The 22,293-nt window shown below is 45.5% G+C and overlaps 1 protein-coding gene across 1 annotated transcript; it reads left to right on the top strand.

Moving 5' to 3' along the window:
* Positions 1-649: 649 nt before the first annotated feature.
* On the top strand, positions 650-21,669 carry LOC109898776 (uncharacterized protein C1orf21 homolog). The gene is made up of 6 exons (XM_031833295.1): positions 650-808; positions 7,768-7,897; positions 12,494-12,579; positions 15,139-15,209; positions 19,738-19,798; positions 20,075-21,669. Exons 2-6 carry the CDS (start codon positions 7,807-7,809, stop codon positions 20,120-20,122), a joined length of 357 nt encoding a protein of 118 aa, XP_031689155.1. The 5' UTR covers positions 650-808; positions 7,768-7,806; the 3' UTR covers positions 20,123-21,669.
* Positions 21,670-22,293: the final 624 nt, after the last annotated feature.

Raw genomic sequence — 22,293 nt, 5'->3', positions numbered from 1 at the left:
AACCGACCTGCCAAAACTATAGTTTGTTAACAATACATTTGTGGAGTGGTTGAAAAACTAGTTTTAATGACTCCAACCTAAGTGTATGTAAACTTCTGACTTCAACTGTAATGTTTTTAATATTATACAATATTTATGAATCATTTCTGAGGCTCAATCTGCATGGATCATGCTGTGTAATCCTATTATCACATTTAATATAATGTTTCTGTCGTTCTGCCAGTGAGGGGGATAACATTTCTTAGGGTCTATTGATTTTATACTGTGCTAGAGTCAAGGGCTTACATTTTCTCAGAGCTTCCACTTGTCTCTCCAGAGAACAACGACTGAGCTTATATGGTTGAACTATAATTCTCCATCCATGATCTTGGTCAATTTTGAGAAACAAATGTCATGCATTTTTGAGCACTTTTAGTTTGGACACATTTCTACATAAAACATTTACGTGTCAATCTGTCATTTCCTAGAAAAGTAGCCCCTCTCAAATATGCCACTGATTTCCTGTTGTAAAAGTAATGTTTTTTTTGTTGTTGCCACGAATAAATATTATCTTGAGTTCCAAAAAATATCTGCTATATTTTTATTGCCAACAAGTAACCCGGATATTTACATTACAGTAAAGTCCTCAGCAAGATGGCTGCATTACTGCGCGAAATAGTGGCATCCTGGTAAAACGACGCAAATCAGAGTTTACGTTCAGTGTGGTGGTCATACGGTTCCCAGCCACTCCACAGCGTCAGCTCCCGCCCGACTGTCCGCGTGAAGCTCGGCGAATCTAAAGTGGACCGAGCGGAACCGGTTCAGTAAAGTAAGTATCTAGCTACATTAAAAAATACTCGCTATTAGTTTCAACAGGTTATTAGCTGCGTATAATTGACATATTATGTATTTCTGTCGTAGTCTTCTCTTTTGTTGTTGTTTCCTGAGTCGGGCTGTGAATGCCCGGCGCTTTCCTTCCTGTGTCTTGGGTTCGGCTCTCGGACATGTCTGTGTTTACTACATGGGTCAGGAGTGGACTCAAGGAGAAAATAGTGGAAATTGAGTAGTAGCCGTGTTTTGGTTACCGTTCGATCTCAATGCGTTTACCAAAATGTCATGTTTTTAATCCTCGAGGCGCTGCCCCCCTTGCCCCGTCGCTTTCTCTTTCTCTCCTCCCTCTCGTTTGTTAGGCCGTTTGTTTCTGGACTAAAAGCAACAAAACATGAGAGAACACCTGGGCTGGCATAAAGACAGACACGTTTGTGTAGAAACTATTCTACTATGTGTATCTGTGTGTACACACGTAGAGCCGCTACTCTCCCTTTCCCTGCGGGAAACAATGCGCCCAGTGTCTCTCTGCAGCGCAGCTGGACACAGCTGTGTTCAGAATAGCAGCAACTATGCCCCGACAGGCTAGACCTCGGTCGCCCGCTCTGCTGTCACTTGGTTCGTTCTTAATTCACACACATTAACACACATGACTTGAATCGAGATCTTACGGTTCCTCTGAGAGACTGAAAGTTGACTCAATAGGGTGGATTGGGGGTTATTGTTCATGTCCACTTCTGTCTGTGGCTACATGACAGTGGCTATCATATCTCGTCCTCGAGACAGCGACAGCTCAATATTATCTGGCCACTGATTTGCTTGTATTTGGGCAACGTAGGATACCTTTCAGTGTTTACGTTACATCAACATCTCCGTAAGAATAGAGTCTTCTGTTTAACATTAACATAACAGTAGTCTGTGCACCTGTTATACTGATTTGCTGGTCAATGTCCAGATTCAATCCCCTGCTGCTGGTCCACTGCAATAGCTGGATCAATACACATGCATAAATATGGGTGTAATTGCTTAGCCACTATATCTGGCTAGTTTAACTCTTATACATTGGGTAATACACTTCTTGAACTCTGTTGTGGTTGGATGATCAGCCTGCCCTCTTCCCTCCTCCTCTATTCTACATTTCTGTCTGGCTATATCTGTCTGCCTCTATCTGCCTGCCTCTCACCCCCTCTCCCTCTCTATCCTCCATAAATGCGATGTGTATTATTTGCAGCTCGCTTATGTCTTTAGATCCGGCGGTGAATTAAGACAGAGCACAGCTCGCTCTGAAGTTAGCGTCTTCCAGGCACCGTGTGAAAGGGGGATCAATCTATTATTAGCCGTCCAGTCCTTGCTCATCTGCCCATCTCTCTGCCTCTCAATCTCTCCATTTGTGCTCTCTCACTCCATGTTCTCACTGTCTCTGGCTCTCAGGTTGTGATTTTGGCCTGTATTTGGCAGAGGGGGAGTGCAACCCTAATTAAGATTGATATGATGCAATGTCAACGTGACATCACTCTGAGGAGGAGGCTGGGTTTCCATAGTTACTGGGAGGCCTGTGTGTGTGTGTGTGTGTGATGGTGGGGGGACTGTGTTATTATTGGGGTTGTGTTTATGTCCTGACTGTGTGTGTGTTAGTACCTTTGCACATGCTGAGTGTGGTGGTCTGTCCCTGCACATTGGCATTGCTGAGTGGCATTAGGTGTCAGGTGCAGTGTATAAAGCACAAGGCCAGCACAACCTGATCCCTCTAGGTACTGACTCACAAAGCTCACACATTGCAGGCTGCGTGATTCACATTGCTCTGTGTGTTTCTCTCCCCAAATCTGAGTCAGTGTGTACATAGTGGTACATATGGACAGACCAGGGTATGTTACTTTGTTTTGGACAGAGGGACTTGGCACATATTGATTGCTGCTGAAGCAGGAGACCAGCAGTGCAGAGAGTGGTGCTAGAGAGGCGTTGCATTGGGTGCCCAGAACAGCAGATGGGTGTTGCTCTGTTGAAGGCCAGATAACCTGGACCACACTCAAAGATATGGATCTCAGAGTACAGCCAGATAAGAGAACACAGAACACAGCATTGTACAGTGAGAGGTGGAAAAAGTCTGTACTCGTTTGCAGTGCAAGGCAGTGAAAAGATCTTCTTGCCGAATGAATTATGACCTGGAATTTGCTCGTTTTCACTCATGTTCCAACTCTGTTCCATTATTCAGGGTTTCTACTCTGCAAATTAGGTCCAATACAATACAAACCAACCCTGGTCAGTCACACACAGGAAAGTGCTTCACCAATTATCCTACAGCAGAGACGCAATTAGATCCTGATTTTAAAATATATTTGGTGCAGTGTTAATGATTGCTAATGAATATTCATGGTCATTCTGTATTTGTCCGCTAAGCAGAGAGAGCGAGATGGGGGAACAACAGGCGTGGTTGACCTGAGCTCTGCTGTTTGTTGAGCTGGGAGGGCATGTCTGAGAGGGAGCAGGGAGTAGGTCTAGAGAAGGTGATAACATGGTGAATGAGTAAAGAAAGACACACAGAGATACTACTGTACCAGGACACTGATACAGTCTGACACACAGGCCAGGCCACTGTGATACGGCAATGAATAGGGTCAGGAGTGTTACCCTGACCATGTGACATGAGGAGGGGAAAACCCTTGGTCCCTACTATAAAACTCCTGGCCATAATCCTAAACACTGCCCTCTGTGAACATCTGTAGAATAGTTGAGGCTGAAGCAACTACCAATGCTGTATGGTTTTCTCTGTCATTGTGGTTCTCCTAGTTTTCCCTTTTATGAACCTCTGTCTTAGGAAAATGTCCAAAGTTGTATTTCGTATGGCTCCCTGGGGCTGTGGCTGAACACTAGGTTAAATTAATCTAAACTTTAAAGGGATACTTGGGGATTTTGGCAATGAGGCCCTTTATCTACTTCCCCAGAGTCCGTTGAAATCATGGATACCATTTTTAAGTCGCTTGAGTCAATTATGAAGGAAGTTAGAGGTAGTTTTGTGAGCCAATGCTAACTAGAGTTAGTGCAATGACTGGAAGTCTATTGGTATCTGCTAACAATGGTATCCACGAGTTCATCTGACTCTGGGGAAGTAGATTCGGGTTCAATTACTCTTCTGATTAATTAAAGTAACAGTAGCCCTCTGAGCTCTACTCATTCACACTTCCCTCTCTGGCTCTTTCCTTCTTTCTCTCATTCCTTCTCTCTCCCCCTCTGTCTTGCCCTAAGCCACAGAGGAGAGACCGAACAGGAAATCTAGTGAGCCATGCAGACATCTAATTTCCAACTCAGTTGGCTTAATTGGCCTGACAAAAAAACATAGTTCTGTCCTGGTGCCAACGTGTACGTAACAACATGTCTTGAATCTTCTCTCTCGTCTCACTCCCTCCCTGCCTGTCTGTATCTGCCTCACTCTGACTATCTCTATGCCTCAGTGTCTCTCTCTATCTGCCCATCTCATTGTCACATGACAGAGTTCTCCCAAACAGAGGAGCTGTTATTTGTACATCCTTCCCCCCCCCCCCCCCCCCCCCCCCACCCCAGCCACTTGTGCCCACTACAACGGAGGGAGAGTGGAAAGAGGTACTCACAGCAGAACACAAGAGAGTGGAGACATGCACAAGGAACAGTAACACCACACTCAGAACAGGTCTTCCTTGTCGGAGTGTACAAGGCTCCAAGCGCACGCGTGTGTGTGTGTGTTGGCACGGCTTGCCGGCTTGTCAGGCTGATGTAGTGTTTAAACTGGGACAAGGAAGAGAGAAGAGGTACAGGGGTTGCTGCTGGCTAGTGTAAATATTATGGTGCTTTGGCTGAGTGTCCTGTTATGTCAGAGAGAGACACAATGCAGGGTCTATCAGTCTCAGCCCTTGTCCAATTGCTGGCTCTGTCCCTGTCACTATCATGGCTGACGATGGGTCTCAGAGACCTAGCCTTTGAACCCGACTTCCCTGGAAGGCTCGGCTAGCCCTTCCTCATTCTTCTTTCTCCTTCACTCCCTCCTTCTCTCATTCCCTTTCCAGGATAGGCGGGCCCACAGCCAGTTTTTCAGGCTCTGCGGTGGCTCAGATAGCTTCTGGCACAGCAGTGTGTTTGAGAAGGTTCACACTACTGAGCCTGTGTGTGTCTTAGAACGTAGTGGACACACTACGGAGCTTGTTTACGCATGTGTTTACGCAAGCACACTTGTGCATGTACACATATCCCCTCAGTGTTATCTGAGTTCAACTACTCAGACCTGCAGGTAGTGTGTGTGTGTGTGTGTGTGTGTGTGTGTGTGTGTGTGTGTGTGTGTGTGTGTGTGTGTGTGTGTGTGTGTGTGTGGTAAAATGCTGAAATGTGGCTTGCAGCCTTTTGCTGATCCTTGAGTAAATAAGTATCTATGATGTAAGCAATCTAATAGTCTTTTCTTAGTGTACAGTAGCTGTAGACTTTTGGTATAATGTAGGGATAAGCCTAACGGCAGAATATTTAGAGTGGGTTTGCAACTTGCATGTTTGTTAGTTAGGCATATCTCTAACCATGCACCTTGGCATAGATTCTACAAGTGTCTGGAACTCTATTGGAGGGATGCAACACCATTCCTCCATGAGAAATACCATCATTTGGTGTATTGTTGATGGAAAACGCTGTCTCAGGCACCACTCCAGTGTTAAGTGTTAAATTGGGTTGAGATCTGGTGACTGAGACACACACCCTTTAAACCCCCTATGCTCCTTTGAGACCACTCTTTCAAAGTCCCTGAGATCTCTTCCAGCCATGCTAGCCAAAATACTTTTTATACATGACCCTAAGCATGATGGGACGTTCATTGTTTAATTAAGTCAGGAACCACACCTGTGTGGAAGCACCTGCTTTCAATATACTTAGTATCCCTCAATTACTCAAGTGTTTCCTTTATTTTGGCAGTTACCTGTATCTGTGTATTGATATCATCGTGTGTGTGAGTGAGTTCTGGATCCGGCTGGTGTCAGGGTCTTAACTGGTAGCGTAAGCTTGTCCCATTGACACACTTCCACATCTGTTCCTAGCTGACAGGCCTGCATTGTACACATGCCATCTGTGCTAACTCAACGCTCTCTGCTTTAACACACAGCCCAAACACCATTAACACTGACCTGCCTAGGATTCTACACAGAAGACGGAGAGATTCCTAACTAGACATCCATTCATGCAACTGGACTTTTCAGAATTATCCCGTATGATTCAGTCAGAAGGAGAGCTAGAAGTTCACTCACTCACTCAAGGATCAGCAAGGCTGCAAGCCACTTTTCAGCATTTTACCCCTCACACACACACCGTCTGCACTCTAAGATATGTGTCCAGACAGACTCCATGGTCTGAGCCATAATTGAGTTGCTCCAGCTCTGACACGAACAGGTAGTCCACAGTGCCTAAACAGCCTGGGCTGCAGGGGAAGGCCTCACCGTCAGGCCACAGATAACTCTGTCAGACACCGACCCATCCTCTGTAGTCAGGCAGGATCGGGCTGTTCTGGTCTGAGCTCCTGCCAATGACATAGCCATGTGTCTGTGTGCATGCGCGCATAGCCAGCCCCCAGAAGAATCCCTTCACACTCGCTGTACCTTTAAGAAAGACCTGTGTAAGCTCACATCAGGAGATTCATGTTATTTAGCCAAGAAAGCTGTGAAAGACACACATCAAAACTACACACACAAATTTCACAAACCGCTTATACACACATGCAAACAGAACAGACACCACAGTGCACACACGCTCCCACTCAAAATTCAGCCTACACACAGACACACACTCCTCTCTGCACACCTGTTGCTTTGTGCAGTGGAAAGCCAGCTCATAGGGAGGCTGGCTCTGAAGTGGACACTGACCTCCTGTCAACTTCAAACGAGGGGAGGAAAATAGAGGAGGGAGGAGGAGTGTCGGCAGCCTGATGATGCTCTGGAACATTTCTCTCTACTCATCTATTCTCTGCCCTCTCATTGTTCGCTCTCTATTTTACTCTACCTCTCCTTCAACCTGTTTCTCTCTTTTTTTTCCTCTCTCTGTCTCAGCGACAAGGCTCAGGGCCTCTTATTGGACTGCCAGTGGCTTGATCTGAGGTGTCGGTGGTGTCTGATGCTGCCTTGTTCTGAGGTGTGGGTGGTGCCTTATGCTGCCTTGTTCTGAGGTGTCTGTGGTGTCTGATGCTGCCTTGTTCTGAGGTGTTGGTGGTGTCTGATGCTGCCTTGTTCTGAGGTGTGGGTGGTGCCTGATGCTGCCTTGTTCTGAGGTGTGGGTGGTGTCTGATACTGCCTTGATCTGAGGTGTTGGTGGTGTTCTGATGCTCCCTTGTTCTGAGGTGTGGGTGGTGTCTGATACTGCCTTGATCTGAGGTTTGGGTGGTGTTCTGATGCTCCCTTGTTCTGAGGTGTGGGTGGTGTCTGATACTGCCTTGTTCTGAGGTGTGGGTGGTGTCTGATACTGCCTTGATCTGAGGTGTGGGTGGTGTTCTGATGCTCCCTTGTTCTGAGGTGTTGGTGGTGTCTGATACTGCCTTGATCTGAGGTGTGGGTGGTGTTCTGATGCTCCCTTGTTCTGAGGTGTGGGTGGTGTCTGATACTGCCTTGTTCTGAGGTGTGGGTATTGTCTGATGCTGCCTTGCTGTGTCTGTTATAATCTATTGCGTGTGTAACACTGACAGTCTGCCAGTCTGCCTGTGACAGTGTTTTCCTTTGTGCCTGTGACAACAATACTGTGTGTGACTGACAGTCTGTGCTTGTGACAGTGTATTGCCTGTGACACTGTGTGCGTGACTGATACTCCTGCTCCACAGTGACAGGCTCAGAGGCTGCGATATTGTTGGTTTGTCCCAGTCGTCACTAAAATACAATGCCTGTGTTAACCAATATAGTAATCGCTCAATAGCTGCTATGGACTTTAACCATATCTCTCTCTCGCCTCACCTCCCTCTCTTTTTATCTCCAGGTGAGAGTGCCATGAGGAGAGGAGCCAGAGAGTGAGGCGATGGGCTGCACCTCGGCTAAGCAGGTGTCGGCCGTGCCCAGTGATGAGGAAGGCCGGGGCAAGGCCTACAGCAACGGAGACCTCTTCTCCGGTCAGTACACACTATACACACTCCTATATTCTCCCTCTATTCTAACCCTACTTTCAACTGTAAAACATCCTTCCCACCTGAAGGCTATTATTTGGAAATATACTCTAGGATATCCTTCCTGTCTACTCCACACACACTGGCCCGCTGGCTATGTTACCTGTTATACCTCTCCTCTAGTCTCACTCTATTCCCAGTCTCTAGTCTACAAGTACATTATAATTAGCTATACATTTTATTAACCAATGCCAAGTTTCCAAACCGGGCTGCAGAGATTTTAGGGAATATTTGTATCATGTTTCCCCAATCTATTCCTCCTACCCTGTGTGAATACTACTTAGTGCAGTATCCTCTAGGATAGCTGAGTGGTTTTGGTGTTGTGTGTCCTCTTAGTACTTCATGTTTTAGAGCTTGGACATAGAGAGAGGGTTGAGAAAGTGTATCTAGTTAACAGCATCAATTATAGCTGCCTGCTGGACAGGCTGGGAGAGAGAGAGGATGAGGGATTAGCGACAGATTTAAGAATTAGGAGCAGCACGCTGGAATAACCACACAGGAAATGGCAGATGACGAGCCACAGGAGGCCTCGTTCTGTTCTCCCTCTGCTGCCTCTCACTCTTCCTCCCTCTGTCTCTCTCTCTTTTTCTTTATCCCTCTCTCACCGGCTGTCAGACCCATGAGTCTGGCCTTATTTGTGCCCCTCCCACTCTCTCTCTCTCGCTCTGTCTGTCCCTCTGTCTGTCTCGCCTTCTGACCTTCTCTGACCCCTCCCTCCCTCCCTCCCTCCCTGGAGGGGGAGAGGGAATGTCTCTTGAGAGAGGAGGATGACGTGGGTTAAAGATTCAAGTTTTCCCCCTCCTTTTTTCATCTCCTCCTCCCTTTCCCTTCCAAGGCCTCACTTTCTTGCCTTCCTTTCTCTTTCTCAGTATTAGACCATCTCTCCTTCCTTTCCACATCCTTCCCAGCCACTTCGCCATCTCTCTCCCTTTCACTCCTCATCCCTTTTTCCCCTCCCTCTCATCACAGCATTTGGTCACGGCCTTGTGCCCCCCCCATCACTCTTCCTCAGTGTGTTATGTGAATGGTTGGTGACAGCTCATCTGCTAGACTGCAGCCTGCCTCCCACTAGAAGATGGTGGTAGACGTTAAATGGGTCTGTGCTCTCTCTGCAGCACTAGTGGGCAGGGCATGGAGGGTGCTGGATAGATGATTCTATCAACTGTCTGTTTGATGTTGATGGTCACAGAGAGGGAGGAAGAGAACTGTTGACCTGGATACTGTCTGTGGATTACAACCGACCGCCCAGCCACAGCACGTTGATTCTCTCCGCCACTCGTTTCTTTTTCTCTCCCACGTCCTTCTGCTCGTCATCCCTTCTTCCCAGTTCAGCTCATTAGGCTCCTATTGATAGAACAGGAGGCTTAGTGTGTCTGGTAAAATGAGCAACACTCATATCAATCACAGTGATCTGATCCAACAGATTGTGTGCCAGTCAAAATGTGTCATTGTGCGCCTGGTGTGTGTGTGTGTGTGTGTGTCGCAGTTAGGAGTGTTGAGGTGACGGCAGTCTCCTGCTTATGCTCCTTTGCTCCCTCGCACAATAACAGGAAAGGCTGAGCTCCCTTACCCAAACACCAGGGGAGAAGACAGAAAATAGCAACACTTTCTGATTGCAGCCTTTTTGAAGTTGGTTTATAATCAGAGTAGTAGCGTGTGTGTCTGCTACCATGGAGTGTGTTATCTTGTTTGTTGTAGCACGTCAGTTGTTGTCTTGTTGCAGTTTTGCGATTTGATTTGTAGTTGGCCAGACTGTTGTGAGTGGGTGTATTGGTTGTATTGTAGTGTAAATATAGTCGCTATGTTGCAATTGTTGTATCGACATTCAGAACTCCAACGGAAGTATGAGGCCTCACTACACTATGTATTTCAGAACTTATCTAACTGATTTTAGATGACATGTGAATAAAAAACTATCTTTAGACTTGAGCTGTAATGTAATATGAGAATAATCTTTCCTGCTATGAAATTAAATGAAGCCCCTTTACTTTCTAAACTGCTATGAAAATAGTGGCATAGTCAGTGGACCAGGCCGGGCAGGCTGAGGGCAGGGCAGTAATAATGACTTCTGGTCTGACATTAGTATATTGTTATTTCACCAACACAGGCAGGGTGGGGCAGTGGCAATGTAAATGTCATATCTGCTGAGGCCTTTGGAGAGAGTCAGGGCTGGAAGGGAGCCAGGCAGGAGGCTCTGACTGACAGACTGCAGGAAGGGGAGAATGACACAGACTGCCCTGGCCACTCTACTCAGCCTGACCGTGCATGTAGTGCACTCAAATGGACACACACTCATGCTCAAATTGACTCAGACACACACACACTACTTTCAACTGACAGAGAGCGAGGATTTTCACAGAGATATCCTGAAGGTCGACACAGGGTCCCGGGCTCCTAATGATAAAGATGTCCACATCAGAGAGACATTTTTCCTGTCTCTAAAATGTCCTTTGCCCCAAAATCATCACGATGAAGCAAGCAGCCATGTCACCACAGTGGAAATTAGTATCTCTTTTTCACCCCATCATCTGTCAGTCAGTGCCAATGGAGACACACACTCACTGATGCACATCCTCTCCAATATGGCCTAATGTGTCCTGGTCCCAGATCTGTATGTGCTTCTGCCAACTGACTGTCATTATTATTGTCATGCCATACAAGCACATACCTGTACAGATCTGGGACCAGGCTATGACAGACGGATCCATTGTATAGATCCTTTTTTGTATCCATGAAATATTGTCATTTTTCTTTTTCCTTTTATAGGCTCATCTTCAGTGTGTTTATGTGCCTTTGATGTCTGCTCAGTGTTAGTCGTTTTTCTCCTCCGTTACCTGTCTCTGTTACTAAGCCACAGTGACTGATGGTTGGCTTAATTCAATGTGCGTGTGCATGTGTCGGCGTGTGCAGACAGGCTGCTTTGCTCTGACATGTTTGCATTCCCCAGGCAGGCAGCAGTAGAGAACATCCCTCTCTCTCTATCTCTCCTCCCCGAGTGCTTCAAGTTCCTATGTGTTCACATCAATAAGGATTTATTATGGTCCAAACACACGAACACAGTCGTGAAGAAGGCACGACAACAACTCTTCACCCTCAGGAGGATAAAAAGATTTGCTATGGGATCTCAGATCCTCGAAAGTTTCAACAGCTGCTCTATTGAGAGCTGGCTGCATCACCGCTTGGTATGGCAACTGCTTGGCATGCGACTGCAAGGCGCTACAGAAGGTAGGGCGTACGACCCAGTACATCAATAGGGCCGAGCTCTCTGCCATCCAGGACCTCTATACCAGGCGGTGTCAGAAAGACCCTAACAATTGTCAGACTCCCGCCACCCAGGTCATAGACTGTTCTCTCTGCTACCGCACGGCAAGTGGTACCGATGCACCAACTCTGGAACCAACAGGAACCTGATAAGCTTCTACCCCCAAGACTACTAAATAGTTAGTCCGGTTAGTCCATTGACCCTTTTGCACAAACTTTTTTTGGGTCTAAAAAAGGAGGAAGAGAGTGAGTACAACAGTGAGAGGAAGAGAGTGAGTACGACAGTGAGAGGAAGAGAGTGAGTACGACAGTGAGAGGAAGAGAGTGAGTACGACAGTGAGAGGAAGAGAGTGAGTACGACAGTGAGAGGAAGAGAGTGAGTACGACAGTGAGAGGAAGAGAGTGAGTACGACAGTGAGAGGAAGAGAGTGAGTACGACAGTGAGAGGAAGAGAGTGAGTACGACAGTGAGAGGAAGAGAGTGAGTACGACAGTGAGAGGAAGAGAGTGAGTACGACAGTGAGAGGAAGAGAGTGAGTACGACAGTGAGAGGAAGAGAGTGAGTACGACAGTGAGAGGAAGAGAGTGAGTACGACAGTGAGAGGAAGAGAGTGAGTAGGAGAGGAAGAGAGTGAGTAGGAGAGGAAGAGTGAGTACGACAGTGAGAGGAAGAGAGTGAGTAGGAGAGGAAGAGAGTGAGTACGACAGTGAGAGGAAGAGAGTGAGTAGGAGAGGAAGAGAGTGAGTAGGAGAGGAAGAGGAAGAGAGCGAGTACGACAGTGAGAGGAAGAGAGCGAGTACGACAGTGAGAGGAAGAGAGTGAGTACGACAGTGAGAGGAAGAGAGTGAGTAGGAGAGGAAGAGAGTGAGTAGGAGAGGAAGAGAGTGAGAGGAAGAGAGCGAGTAGGACAGTGAGAGGAAGAGGAGTAGAACAGTATACTGGCTGCAGATTATACATTTCAGATAGACTGACTGCACATGGCAGGTGCCTTTCGTCCCTCTTACTGTCTCACTATCAGTCTGATATGAGTATTTGAGAGAAAGGGTGAAATACACAGAATGGAGCAGATAAGCGTGTGTGTGTTTTATTAGCGGTGTGTGTCAGTGTTGGTGGGTGAGTGCTGCTTTGTCAGAAAAACCTAGGCAGCTACTCAGAAAATAAAGTTACCTGTTATGTCCACTGTTGGGTGGGGTTCTCTCTCTGTGTGTCTTTTCAGTGCCACTGATATGCAGGAGTAGTTCTTTATTTGTCTAACTGTACTGTTTTTCTCTCTCCGTACAGACGAGTACAAGATGAAAGGAGTGGAGGAGGTGAAGTACATGCGTGGAGAGGAGGACCGGGTGAATGCACGTAACCAGGAGAACCTGGTGAGAGAGAGGAGACACACACACACACACACACACACGTACAGTGAGGCAACAAAGTATTTAGTCAGCCACCAATTGTGCAAGTTCTCCCACTTAAAAAGATGAGTGAGGCCTGTAATGTTCAGCATAGGTACACTTCAACTATGACAGACAAAATGAGAAAAAAATCCAGAAAATCACATTGTAGGATTTTTTTATGAATTTATTTGCAAAATATGGTGGAAAATAAGTATTTGGTCACCTACAAACAAGCAAGATGTAACTTCTTCTTTAAGAGGCTCCTCTGTCCCCCACTCGTTACCTGTATTAATGGCACCTGTTTGAACTTGTTATCAGTATAAAAGACACCTGTCCACAACCTCAAACAGTCACACTCCAAACTACACTATGGCCAAGACCAAAGAGCTGTCAAAGGACACCAGAAACAAAATTGTAGACCTGCACCAGGCTGGGAAGACTGAATCTGCAATAGGTAAGCAGCTTGGTTTGAAGAAATCAATGGTGGGAGCAATTATTAGGAAATGGAAGACATACAAGACCACTGATAATCTCCCTCGATCTGGGGCTCCACGCAAGATCTCACCCCGTGGGGGTCAAAATGATCACAAGAACGGCGAGCAAAAATCCCCTGCTTAAGCCAGTACATGTCCAGGCCCGTCTGAAGTTTGCTAGAGAGCATTTGGATGATCCAGAAGAAGATTGGGAGAATGTCAGATGAAACCAAAATATAACTTTTTGGTAAAGACTCAACTCGCCGTGTTTGGAGGACAAAGAATGCTGAGTTGCATCCAAAGAACAACATACCTTCTGTGAAGCATGGGGGTGGAAACATCATGCTTTGGGGCTGTTTTTCTGCAAAGGGACCAGGATGACTGATCCGTGTAAAGGAAAGAATGAATGGGGCCATGTATCGTGAGATTTTGAGTGAAAACCTCCTTCCATCAGCAAGGGCATTAAAGATGAAACGTGGCTGGGTCTTTCAGCATGACAATGATCCCAAACACACCGCCCGGGCACCGAAGGGGTGGCTTCGTAAGAAGCATTTCAAGGTCCTGGAGTGGCCTAGCCAGTCTCCAGATCTCAACCCCATAGAAAATCTTTGGAGGGAGTTGAAAGTCCATGTTGCCCAGCAACAGCCCCAAAACATCGCTGCTCTAGAGGAGATCTGCATGGAGGAATGGGCCAAAATACCAGCAACAGTGTGTGGAAACTTTGTGAAGACTTATAGAAAACGTTTGACTTCTGTCATTGCCAAGAAAGGGTATATAACCAAGTATTGAGATAAACTTTTGTTATTGACCAAATACTTACTTTCCACCATAATTTGCAAATTCATTCATTAAAAATCCTACAATGTGATTTTCTGGATTTTTTTTCTCATTTTGTCTGTCATAGTTGAAGTGTACCTATGATGAAAATTACAGGCCTCTCTCATCTTTTTAAGTGGGAGAACTTGCACAATTGGTGGCTGACTAAATAAATACTTTTTTGCCCCACTGTACGTCTCTTGGACTGTCCATCAACATGCAACAAACAGTTCTCTTTGACAGTCCATCAACACATACAAACAGACACCTCCACATACCCCCCCCCCCCCACACACACACACACACACACACACACACACACAGATGCACACGCTACACAAATGAAAACACACACACAGCCGTGGTACCTCCCGAGCAGGTAGAGACAGCGTGTTGGCGTGTATGGAATGTAGGAGTTTCATAAGGTTGTTTTGACCCCTTCCTTCATGGTCCAATATCTATCATTTAGTCTTTCCTACAAATGCTGTAAAATAACCAGAGAAGTGCACACCCATTTGGATGAGGTAACAATTGAAGGAAAATAAAGGAATCAAAACTCCAAAGAGAAATTAAAGTCCTACCCTACTGTTGACTGTCATTGCATTCTCTTTATTCCACCATTGTTGTGACTGTGCTGCCGTCATCATAGTAGCATTAGTTTCCTCATATGCCACAGTTGGCTTAAAACATGCAGCAGAACAAATAACCTCATTTTCAGACGTGACCTTTAAAACATTTTGACAGATTAACAAAAAGTACTCGCAGGGAACCGTTTCTCACAGACGCACATTTAATCCTGCAGAGTCAAAGTGTGCACACACACACACACATTTATGTGTGATGCTACATATCCATGAAATGCCTGTAGTTAGCATGCATGTCTTGTTCCTCCAGAGCACAGCCAGCACCTCTAATGATCCAGCCCAGTGAGGTCTTTCCCCTGGTCAGGCCCCCTGGCCTACCAGTCTCCTAGCTTCCCTGCCAGCATGTACAGGGCCTAACTCTACATGACTCAGTCACAGGCAGCGTCTCTCTTCCCAGCTCCAAGGCACCAGCAGCAGGGGTAGGCAGCCTCTCTATCCCCAGCCTTAGGGCCACAGCTGGGCCAGGCTATTCATCCTTAGGAACCACACTGGCAGGGGGCAGGTAGCTATTCTCTCCCCAGCCGCTAACCAACTACATGGGTTCCCGAGGCTCTCTCTCAGGGGGGGTAGGAACTGTGAGCTGATTGTGTATGTGTGTGTGTTTTTAGGAGAAAAGCTCTGTACAGTACAGGGGCAAACAGCCGAAAGAAGGCTCTGGAGCCAACGCCAACAGGACAAAGTGAGTCATAATGTGTGTGTGGCAGATTGTGTGTGTGATAACGCTGTATGCGTGCTAGAGGTCGACCGATTATGATTTTTCAACGACGATGCCGATTATTGGGGGACCAAAAAAGCCGATACCAATTAATTGGCCATTTAATTTTTTATTTATTTATTTATTTGTAATAATGACAATTGCAACAATACTGAATGAACACTTATTTTAACTTAATTTAATACATCAATAAAATCAATTTAGCCTCAAGTAAATAATGAAACATGTTCAATTTGGTTTAAATGATGCAAAAACAAAGTGTTGGAGAAGAAAGTAAAAGTGCAGTATGTGCTATGTAAGAAAGCTAACGTTTCAGTTCCTTGCTCAGAACATGAGAACATATGAAAGCTGGTGGTTCCTTTTAACATGAGTCTTCAATATTCTCAGTTAAGAAGTTTTAGGTTGTAGTTATTATAGGACTATTTCCCTCTATACCATTTGTATTTCATTAACCTTTGACTATTGGATGTCCTTATAGGCACTTTAGTATTACCAGTGTAACAGTATAGCTTCCGTCCCTCTCCTCGCTCCTCCCTGGGCTCGAACCAGCAACACAACGACAACAGCCACCATCGAAGCAGCGTTACCCATGCAGAGCAAGGGGAACAACTACTAGAAGGCTCAGAGCGAGTGACTTTTGAAACTCTATTAGCACGCGCTAACTAGCTAGCCATTTCACTTCGGTTACACCAGCCTCATCTCGGGAGTTGATAGGCATAAGTCATAAACAGCGCAATGCTTGACGCACAATGAAGAGCTGCTGGCAAAATGCACAAAAGTGCTGTTTGAATTAATGTTGACGCTCCTGCTTCTGCCTACCACCGCTCAGTCAGATACTTAGATACTTGTATGCTTGTTTATTTATTTATTTTTTATTTCACCTTTATTTAACCAGGTAAGCTAGTTGAGAACAAGTTCTCATTTGCAACTGCGACCTGGCCAAGATAAAGCATAGCAGTTCGACACATACAACAACACAGAGTTACACATGGAATGAACAAAACATACAGTCAATTATACAGTAGAAAAAAAGAAAACAAAGTCTATATACAGTGAGTGCAAATAAGGTCAAATAAGGGAGTTAAGGCAATAAATAGGCCATGGTGGCAAAGTAATTACAATATGGCAATTAAACACTGGAATGGTAGATGTGCAAAAGATGGATGTGCAAGTAGAGATACTGGCGTGCAAAAGGAGCAAAATAAATAAATACAGTATGGGAATGAGGTAGATAGATGGGCTGTATACAGATGGGCTATAAACAGGTGCAGTGATCTGTGAGCTGCTCTGACAGCGGGTTCTTAAAGCTAGTGAGGGAGATATGAGTCTCCAGCTTCAGTGATTTTTGCAGTTCGTTCCAGTCAGTGGCAGCAGAGAACTGGAAGGAAAGGCGACCAAAGGAGGAATTGACTTTGGGGGTGACCAGTGAGATATACCTGATAGGGTGGGGCTTTACCTAGCAGAGACTTGTAGATAATCTGTAGCCAGTGGGTTTGGAGACGAGTATGAAGCGAGGGCCAGCCAACGAGAGCGTACAGGTCGCAGTGATGGGTAGTATATGGGGCTTTGGCGACAAAACAGATGGCATTGTGACAGACTACATCCAGTTTGCTGAGTAGAGTGTTGGAGGCTATTTTATAGATGACATCGCCGAAGTCGAGGATCGGTAGGATGGTCAGTTTTACGAGGGTATGTTTGGCAGCATGAGTGAAGGAGGCTTTGTTGCGAAATATATAAGCCGATTCTAGATTTAATTTTTGATTGGAGATGCTTAATGTGAGTCTGGAAGGAGAGTTTACAGTCTAGCCAGACACCTAGGTATTTGTAGTTATCCACGTATTCTAAGTTAGAGCCATCCAGAGTAGTGATGCTGGATGGGCGGGCAGGTGCGGGCAATGATCGGTTGAATAGCATGCAATGTTTTATTTGTATGCTCAGTCAGATTATATGCAATGCAGGACACGCTAGATAATATCTAGTAATATCATCAAGCATGTGTAGTTACAGTGCCTTGTGAAAGTATTCGGCCCCCTTGAACTTTGCGACCTTTTGCCACATTTCAGGCTTCAAACATAAAGATATAAAACTGTATTTTTTTGTGAAGAATCAACAACAAGTGGGACACAATCATGAAGTGGAACGACATTTATTGGATATTTCAAACTTTTTTAACAAATCAAAAACTGAAAAATTGGGCGTGCAAAATTATTCAGCCCCCTTAAGTTAATACTTTGTAGCGCCACCTTTTGCTGCGATTACAGCTGTAAGTCGCTTTGGGGTATGTCTCTATCAGTTTTGCACATCGAGAGACTGACATTTTTCCCATTCCTCCTTGCGAAACAGCTCAAGCTCAGTGAGGTTGGATGGAGAGCATTTGTGAACAGCAGTTTTCAGTTCTTTCCACAGATTCTCGATTGGATTCAGGTCTGGACTTTGACTTGGCCATTCTAACACCTGGATATGTTTATTTTTGAACCATTCCATTGTAGATTTTGCTTTATGTTTTGGATCATTGTCTTGTTGGAAGACAAATCTCCGTCCCAGTCTCAGGTCTTTTGCAGACTCCATCAGGTTTTCTTCCAGAATGGTCCTGTATTTGGCTCCATCCATCTTCCCATCAATTTGAACCATCTTCCCTGTCCCTGCTGAAGAAAAGCAGGCCCAAACCATGATGCTGCCACCACCATGTTTGACAGTGGGGATGGTGTATTCAGGGTGATGAGCTGTGTTGCTTTTACGCCAAACATAACGTTTTGCATTGTTGCCAAAAAGTTCAATTTTGGTTTCATCTGACCAGAGCACCTTCTTCCACATGTTTGGTGTGTCTCCCAGGTGGCTTGTGGCAAACTTTAAACGACACTTTTTATGGATATCTTTAAGAAATGGCTTTCTTCTTGCCACTCTTCCATAAAGGCCAGATTTGTGCAATATACGACTGATTGTTGTCCTATGGACAGAGTCTCCCACCTCAGCTGTAGATCTCTGCAGTTCATCCAGAGTGATCATGGGTCTCTTGGCTGCATCTCTGATCAGTCTTCTCCTTGTATGAGCTGAAAGTTTAGAGGGACGGCCAGGTCTTGGTAGATTTGCAGTGGTCTGATACTCCTTCCATTTCAATATTATCGCTTGCACAGTGCTCCTTGGGAAATCTTTTTGTATCCAAATCCGGCTTTAAACTTCTTCACAACAGTATCTTGGACCTGCCTGGTGTGTTCCTTGTTCTTCATGATGCTCTCTGCGCTTTTAACGGACCTCTGAGACTATCACAGTGCAGGTGCATTTATACGGAGACTTGATTACACACAGGTGGATTGTATTTATCATCATTAGTCATTTAGGTCAACATTGAATCATTCAGAGATCCTCACTGAACTTCTGGAGAGAGTTTGCTGCACTGAAAGTAAACGGGCTGAATAATTTTGCACGCCCAATTTTTCAGTTTTTGATTTGTTATTTTTTTTTGAAATATCCAATAAATGTCGTTCCACTTCATGATTGTGTCCCACTTGTTGTTGATTCTTCACAAAAAAATACAGTTTTATATCTTTATGTTTGAAGCCTGAAATGTGGCAAAAGGTCGCAAAGTTCAAGGGGGCCGAATACTTTCGCAAGGCACTGTAACTAGTGATTATGATTGTTTTTTATAAGTTTAATGCGAGCTAGCAACTTACTTTGGTTTACTGAATTTGCGTAACAGGCAGTCTCCTTGTGGAGTGCAACGAGAGAGAGGCAGGTCGTTATTGTGTTGGACTAGTTAACTGTAAGGTTGCAAGATTGGATCCCCCGAGCTGACAATGTGAAAATCTGTCATTCTGCCCCTGAACGGGGCAGTTAACCCACCGTTCCTAGGCCGTCATTGAAAATAAGAATGTGTTCTTAACTGACTTGCCTACTTAAATAAAGGTATATAAAAAAAAAAAAATCTGCACATTGGCGCCCAAAAATACCGATTTCCGATTGTTGTGAAAACTTGAATTCGGCCCTAATTAATCGGCCATTCCGATTAATCGGGCCAGACCTCTAATGCGTGCACACGTTATCACCTAGTCATTGTGTTACTTAACAATCACTGCACTGCAGTGGTTTTATACAGCATGTATAAATGCTATCAGACAGTGTGATTTATTATCATTGTAGTGTCTCTTGTTTCCAGACATGTAATGGGGCTCTATTTCCTGTTTGGTGACATTGTGTGTGGACATATTGGGTGCTGTATCAGTATTTAGTTTGTCTTTGGACTATAGACTCCTGGGTGAGCTCTCTATAAAATGATTATTCAAATTCCTCCACAACCACAAAGGCTCTTGCCGAAGCAGGGGTTTAGAAATGTGTGTGTTTGTGTCTCCTGTGTGGGGGGGTGTTATGGAAAATTCTTGTGGTGTGTTTGTTGCCTCCTGTTTCCTCCCCCTCTAACTTCCTTTTTCTTTCTTTCTCTCGCTCTTTCTCATTCTCACTCTGTCGCTCGTTCTCACTCTCTCCCTTTCCTTCACAGCATCCACACGTCAGAGAGCCAGCAGGAGTTCTTCAGGATGCTGGATGAGAAGATTGAGAAGGTGGGGGGAAGGGGAGGGACTGGGCAGCAGGGCCTGAACATTTAAAGAGACAGTCTCCTGTGGGATTGGGGGCTGCTATAGGCTGGATCTGACTAGCAGGAAATACTTCAACTTGAGCTACATCCAGATTGGGCCTTTAAAAGACACTACATTATTCCTATCCACTTCACCCCTGTCTTATCTCTCGTCTCCATCTCTCCTTCAGTGATGCTATCTGTCCTCCCTCTATCATTTCTCTTCTCTTGGTCTCATCTCTCATCTGTGGTGTGTCCACAGGGACAGGACTACTGTTCGGAGGAGGAAGAGGCAGAGGACGGGACATAGCACACAGGCCCCCGACTCAACCCCCTACAGAGAGCCTCCCAGAGTGTGTATGGGTGCATGTGAGAGAATCTGTGTGTGTGTATGTTTGACTGCCTTGTAATTCTGTATGTGTTGGTGTGAGCTTGTATTTTGTGTGTGTGTGAGAGAGAGAGAGAGAGAGAGAGAGAGAGAGAATGCTATCCTCAAAGACTGTTGCCTCCCTCTTGGCCCTCGTCACATTGGGTCCCTTAGTGGATTGCTGCAGGGAGAGACGAAATGTGGACTCACTACAGCCAGGCCAGTGTTCCTGCTCCCCTGCAGGACTATGGAGAGATACTACCCCACCCCTCTACCCCAACTACCACCCCAGTGAACTGTACAGTGGTCCGTGGTCCAATTCTGTGTATACCACCACCTCATGACTCGTCGTCGGCATCACAGTCTCGGGAGACCATGGATTTCTTGTGCCTGGGTGTTAGGTCATAGCGCAGTGTCTGCTGTGGCTGTGGAGTCCAATCCGTCTGGGAGACACCCTCCTGGTTTCCACCCTCCATGGCTCTGGCTGTTGTGCTTCGCCTGCGAGGAGCAGAGATGTGGATGGAGATAGAGGGGGGGCACTTCCATAACCCCCACCAGCCCTCGTCACAGAACTGAGGCTCGCTGCTAGAGTGAACCGAGTGGGAGGGAGGGAGTGGGAGGGAGGGAAAAGAGAGAACCCCTGATATTTTAATAAGAGAAAGAAGAGTGAGTGGGTTCTTTTGGAGCTCTGAACATCTGCCCTTTGAAGGACCTTTTTCTTTTTAAAATTCTGTTCATCCAGTTAATTTTTTATTTTATTTAATTAGAATTTTAATGTTTTTTTTTTATATGCCTTCTATCATAATGCATCACCTCCTGCAGGCTACAGCTCTATAGGCCAGAGCTCCTGGGTCTCTACACAACCTGTCCTCTTAAATATACCCTCAACTACTACACTAGACCTTGGCTTTGTGAGACAAAACACATACTGTACACACATCTCCACACACTCAACCTCATATTCATAGATGCACTCATATATTCACACACACACATAAGTACAGACCAAAGCAGCTGGACACAAACACACAGAGATGCTATTGTATTCCTGTCATTTTGTTAGCCCAGTGTTATGTAAGTGTGTTAGGCTGTGGTGTTGATGGGTGTGAGTGAATGTAGGAACCAGTAGCCGTGGGTTGTTTGGTTCCTGCTGCTGGACTTATTCATGTGCACCTGCAGTGTTCATTACTCTTTCCTCCGCATTGGTCGCTCAGTCGCCGCTTCTCTTCAACTCCGTAGTATTGAAGCTTACTGGCAGAGGGGAGTCACCCTCTGTTGACACACACACACACACAGCCTTTCATGGACTGAAAAGTGGGTTGAAAGGAAAAGAGGTATGGTTGCCTGGGAGACACAGCCCTGATCATGCTTATGTCATCATTAATGGATCCTTTCTTTTTCATTTGATTTTTCAATACTTTTTGTTTTTCTATTAAAATTAGAAACACAGGAGCTGTTCATCTTCTGTGTGTCTCTCTCTGTGTGACTCAGAGGTGGTGTGTTATTAAGTTTCATTAAGGAAAGTCCTGTCATGCTTACATCACCGTTGGATTGAAAAGTCGTGATGATTTTCCTCTGGTAATGGTCCCAAAGCCATGTTGCAGTTTCTACAAATGGTGACGGACCACTTCAGGTCAAGACTGATGCTTTGCGCAGTCTGGTGGTAGAATATCAGAACTGCACCTGAGGCGTCATGAATTACAAACAGCCTGTTCCGTGTGAGACAGATGGACATAGTGGATATATGTTAAAGGACATACAGGAGAAAGTTTCACATTATGAAATGCATTCTCACAACTATTGAAAGCTAATATGTTAAACATCTGAGATCTCTTGTTTGCCTTGAGTCATTGGTGTGGTCACAGGGATGGATGTGGACTTCTATTTAGAAACCAGTACATAGTAGTCAGGTTTATAGTGTTGGTTTATAGTGCTACTGTACCTCACAAGGGGCTGGAGCGGAACACACACACACAGTCTCTCTGTCTCACAGGGACACATGAGGTTATAATCAGCAGCTACTGTACAGCAGCACAGGGAGAGAGGAAAAAGTCCCAGTGGGCCTACTTCTCACAGCTAGCCAATCTCTCCCACTGAGAGAGAGAGAGATGGAT

Source organism: Oncorhynchus kisutch, linkage group LG10 (assembly GCF_002021735.2).
Source record: "Oncorhynchus kisutch isolate 150728-3 linkage group LG10, Okis_V2, whole genome shotgun sequence".
NCBI lineage: Eukaryota > Metazoa > Chordata > Actinopteri > Salmoniformes > Salmonidae > Oncorhynchus > Oncorhynchus kisutch.
This window is presented reverse-complemented; position numbering and strand designations above follow the sequence as displayed.